Source organism: Meleagris gallopavo, chromosome Z, assembly GCF_000146605.3.
Source record: "Meleagris gallopavo isolate NT-WF06-2002-E0010 breed Aviagen turkey brand Nicholas breeding stock chromosome Z, Turkey_5.1, whole genome shotgun sequence".
NCBI classification, from domain to species: domain Eukaryota; kingdom Metazoa; phylum Chordata; class Aves; order Galliformes; family Phasianidae; genus Meleagris; species Meleagris gallopavo.
In genome coordinates, this window is record NC_015041.2 from 23472062 (window position 1) to 23476866 (window position 4805).

At 43.7% G+C, this 4805-nt stretch overlaps 1 protein-coding gene across 1 annotated transcript; it reads right to left on the minus strand.

Annotated features, from left to right (window-relative positions):
- Positions 1-379: 379 nt before the first annotated feature.
- On the minus strand, positions 380-2467 carry TMEM174 (transmembrane protein 174). The gene is made up of 2 exons (XM_031557170.1): positions 1672-2467; positions 380-524 (listed from the first exon to the last, which is right to left on the minus strand). Exons 1-2 carry the CDS (start codon positions 2301-2303, stop codon positions 425-427), a joined length of 732 nt encoding a protein of 243 aa, XP_031413030.1. The 5' UTR covers positions 2304-2467; the 3' UTR covers positions 380-424.
- Positions 2468-4805: the final 2338 nt, after the last annotated feature.

A 4805-nucleotide genomic window follows, 5' to 3' on the forward strand; every position in this document is an offset into this window, starting at 1 on the left:
CTGAGCAAAGACACTATGGGCACTTCTGAGGTTCCCCAAACAATCAAGCGGCAATAATACACTGAGAATAAATCAAATGTTCTCTAGTGATGTTTGAAGTCCAGGAATAATCGCATCTTGTGCATTCACTGTTCACACTATTTCAGCAAGTCTGGAATTCGGGATCCTCACTGGGAAAAACTTGAATGAATTTACATCATTGAGTTTAATTGGTTTTGCTATCAAACTGCATAGCAAGGAAGAAAATAGCATGAGGAACAAAAAGAAGGGGTTGGTTAAATGTTTTCAGTGATACTGAAGCACATTTCAGTACGGCTGAAATCATTCTGCTCGCACCTGCGTATCGTGCAAGTGCTAAAGAAAGATTTGTAAGGATTAAGAAGTTGGTGTCTCTCAGAAGCAGAGTCTGTTGTCAGTAGTTACTTTATGAAGACAATGGGTATATTTCCTCGTAACGGGGAGGTGATAGTTCTTCACAGGGGTCTTCCAGAAGTTCTTCTGGCTCATCAGAGCTGTCTTCTAACCTGATAATAGGAAGAGGGTGAAAATAAATAAATAATAATAAAAAATCAAATACAAAGCACGAAGTAACCTCCATTCTTTGTCCTGTCAGCCTCCTCTGGGCAAAGAACTTCCAGACTTTGGTGTGACTTTTGCTTGGGAAAACATTATAAGATGAAATTTTACTGTGATTCAGCAATAGGCTCTGATCTTTTACTGAAGTACAAAAATGTCAGGTGGTGACCTTTGTTTTCCTGCTGCCCATGTCTGTTGTGCACAGTGCTGAGGACAACAGGCTGCCAGCTGCTTGCAAGCAGACTCTGATAAAGGAACAGAATTACTTCTAGAAAAGATATAATTCTGAGTAAGTCCTGTAATTTGAATATTTTCCTGTAAGAATAAAGAACTACAAGATTGTCTTTTGACTGATGAACGCAGTTTCACACTGAGCTGTAATACCAGTGATGCTGTATATACCTTAAAAACTAGGACAGTGATAGTGGCTGGAAGATTGCTGCAGGGGTGACTGGCAGGGAGAACACCTGGCACCCTTTCATTTTCATGAAAATGCTGTTTGTGGGCTTCTCCTATGCTGTGATTCTGCCTGTGTGGGACCCTCTGCCTGGGCATGGAAAAACAATCTTCTGAAGAGGCTAAGAGAAATGTTAAGAACAAGCAAACATAAGTCACTGGCACAACCACACAGAGAATCTGTGGATGTGCCTGGACATTCTCAAGGCTAGGGTGGGTGAGCCCAGGGCAGCCTGAGCTGATGAGGGTAGTCCTGCCTGTGGAAGGATTGTGGAATAGGGTGGGCTTTGAGTTCTCTTCAATATAATATCATTCTATGATTCTATTAATAATAAAAATAAAAATAAAAAAAATAATAAAAAAACAGGCAGGCACAGGAGCATTTATACAAATACCTTAAAAAATAACAAGATGTTCCATAGTTTGAAAATTGAAGGAATTCTTAAGTGAATTTAACCTGAACTAAAATGCTTTCTATGTCTTAATATTCTCTACTCAAGAAATACTCCTAACCAAGAGAAAAAAAAGTCTGGAGAAGAACATACAAAGGGAGGTGCTTTTTGCTTTGCAAGCATAATTTACACCTTAAAACACATACAGCCCGTGCCCAATCATGCTAAGACTTTTCAGAAGATGTACCTTTGGTTCCGTGTGTTCTCTGCGAGGTAACTGACACAGCTCTCATCCCAGGTGAAAGCAGGGTTGTCCAGAGAGTAGGCAGGGCAGAAGTGAGCAGAGCTGGGGCTGGGGATGGGAGAGACACCAGGGGAGACTGTCCCACAGCAGCTGAGCACAGGGTGCAGGTAGCCAGGGCTGGCGGCCGCACTGTCCAGTGCTGGGTAAGGTGGGGGGATGTACTGCACCACTGTGGCACTGTGGAAAGTTATGGGCTGGTTGATTCCGGTGAACACGAAGGACTGTCCGCTTGTGCTCTGTTCGATGTCTAATGTGTTCTCCTCTCTTTCTTTGCAGGGCTTGCATGTAAGCATGTTGAACTTGCAAATGGCAATCAGGATGAAAGTTACCCCGACAGAAAGCAGGATAGGCCCTAGTAACTGAGTCCATTCCAGATGAGTAAGGCCATCGTACTTTATCCACCCCATCACGGTGAATGTGATCCCCACCAGTCCCAAGAACACACCTGAGAAAAGCAGAGTGGCACCAGCTTTGTCCCCATCTGACACCAGGGCATCAGACCTACTCGGCGGGTAAGGAGTGACAGAAAACACGTTCAGGGAGAAATCTTCTACGTTGCTGTTGTTCTGCTCCATCACCGAGTATCATGAATCTTTCTCAGCAGAGAGGGGTTTGCAAGGTACTCTGCAGAGCATTAAAAGTTGAAGGTTCAGGTTAATTATACAAGGACGCTGTGCGTGTATGGTTAACAGAGTCCATCATGTGAAAGAATAAACTTTGCTTACAAGAATAAAGGTCTGGGAAGTGGAGCCTGAAGTGACCACTAAAGACTTCTTGCTTTACCACCACTGCTTCCGAAACGGCTTCACCCTTGCATGGCTACTTATCTTTTTGATTATCCTCTTCTTTGATTTGGCACTCACGAATACTTCCTCACCCCGCCTGTGCCAGATGGGAGAGAAAGGAAGCTGAGGTCCCAGAAGCTTATCCTGGGCCCCCTGCCAGCCAATGCATCCAACATATGGACAGCATACATTACTCCATAGCAGCACAATGACTCACTCACTTTCCTTGGGCCACCAATTTGGCAGCTCATGTCTACAGGAAGATATGCGGCCTTTGCTGCTGTGCTTCAGAGCCCTGTGAAGTGTGATGGTTACAGCCACGTCCAGACCATGCTGGAGCTGGTCCTGCAGCCTAGAGCTTCTGTGGTTTATACAGATAGGAAGCTTTCTGAGAGTTTGATGAGAGGGAGTGAGTGGTGGGTGGGTGGGGAGGTAAGCAAGAACAGGGCAGACTGCAGAAACTGCTGATTGTTGTAGAAATTTTGTTTCCCTTCAGCTAAAGCTGGGGTTGTTTGAAGACAGCATAATCACTCTGTGATTTCCCCTTAATTGTAGACATTTTCTGTTATGGAATTGACACTCCTTCCTCAGAGTTTAGTCTGAATAAAGCCCAGATGTCCTGTCACTGTGGGGAAATATCTCCTGTAATGTTGGCAGAGCAAGGGATCTTGACCTGTAGGGTAAATGTTGTATTCAGCACTACCTGGAACATTATTTTTTTCTCGGAAATTATTTCATCAGTTGGAATCCTTTCTGACAGCAGTGTGTGGCTGGTATATCCTGTCCTTTCCCTGAGTACCTAGCCTTCATGATTGAAGCCGGCATTGCGATAATGGCAGGATAACACAGTGTCCTAGGGCAGCTGTTTTGCACCCAGCATGCACCTGAACTGTGAGCAGAATAATGTTCCCATCTTCTCCCACTACAGTAAATATCACAGCAGGATGGGGCTCTATGCAAGAAAGCACCAGGGTTACTTACCGATCTCCCATATATTAAACAGACAGATGAATTGAAAATTGAGACTTTCTGTTTCCAAATGATTTCAGACAAAAGTAATTGCTGCCGGTCTCTTCTGGTAGAACACTTCTGTGCAATTCCTTACAGAAGAAGAATCTTCCACTACTCAATCTGTTTTGATTAGCATAGCAGGGAAGCACATGCAGTACAGAGATTACTCCTGAGGAGGTAGAAAGCATAATGCCATTTCCTGCTACCAGCAGCTCTGGGGAAGCAAGCCTATCCTGAGGTTTATGGAACAAAAATAGCTCTAGAAAACTCACCTTCTTTTGGATGCCTTCTTCACAACTAATGAAAGTGCCTTGAGTCTACTGTGCTCTAACATCAGTTCCGAACACGATTGCTCACCAAAACTTTCTGAAGAGATGCTGAGATACTGCTGCATCTTTCTCTTCTCATTTGTCAGCAGAGAGACCCTGAGAAATGTTAATGCTGAACTGCCTTTAAAATGTCCAGGAAATTTTCAGAGTCATCATTATGGCTTTTCTATTACCGAGGATGCCAACAAAATTTCTGATAAGATCACAGATTTGCCCTTCTCCCAGCACCAGGTAAAGACCTGAGGAGATGGTCAGGGTTTGCAATGCAGTGGTTCATATCACTACAAATTAGGAACTGCTGAAATGTTAGATAAGCCATCATTGCACTGGTAATTATAAACCTACATAATCTTTAACCTTTTATTTGGTAAAATAAGTGGAATGAACTTCTGTTACTGCTTTCTGTGTGTCAGGTTTTCCCATACCGTGAATCATTGTTGCCTCCGTTTGCTTAATCTTCCAAGCTTTCCAACATTCTCTTTAAATCAACATATTACGATTGTTGTCTGATGGTATGCAGAGATGTAGTATCACATTCTTACTCTCAGTCATTCACGTGCTCTGCAACTGTTACTTACAAGAGAGTTGTTCTGGAGCCCTTCCTTGGGCCTTTTGTGGAGTGGTGCTCAGATGCTGTATGGAGTCAGAGATTTCCTGTATTGTAGCACTCTTTGGGCTATGTTCCTTGTCTGTGGCCAGGGATATGATATATTTCCTGCTGAGGACGCGCACAGCAAAGCTGGAGAATACGAGTGATTTCTTCCAAGACTGATTGTCACTTCAATTTTCATAGAATCATTAAATCACCTATAAGATCATCTAGTCCAACCATCTTCTCATTACCACTGCTACCACAAGCTACTGAACCATATCTCGCAGCTCTTCGTCCAGATGCCTTTTGTACACTTCCAGGGACGGTGACTCCACGACCTCTCTGGGCAGGCCATTCCAG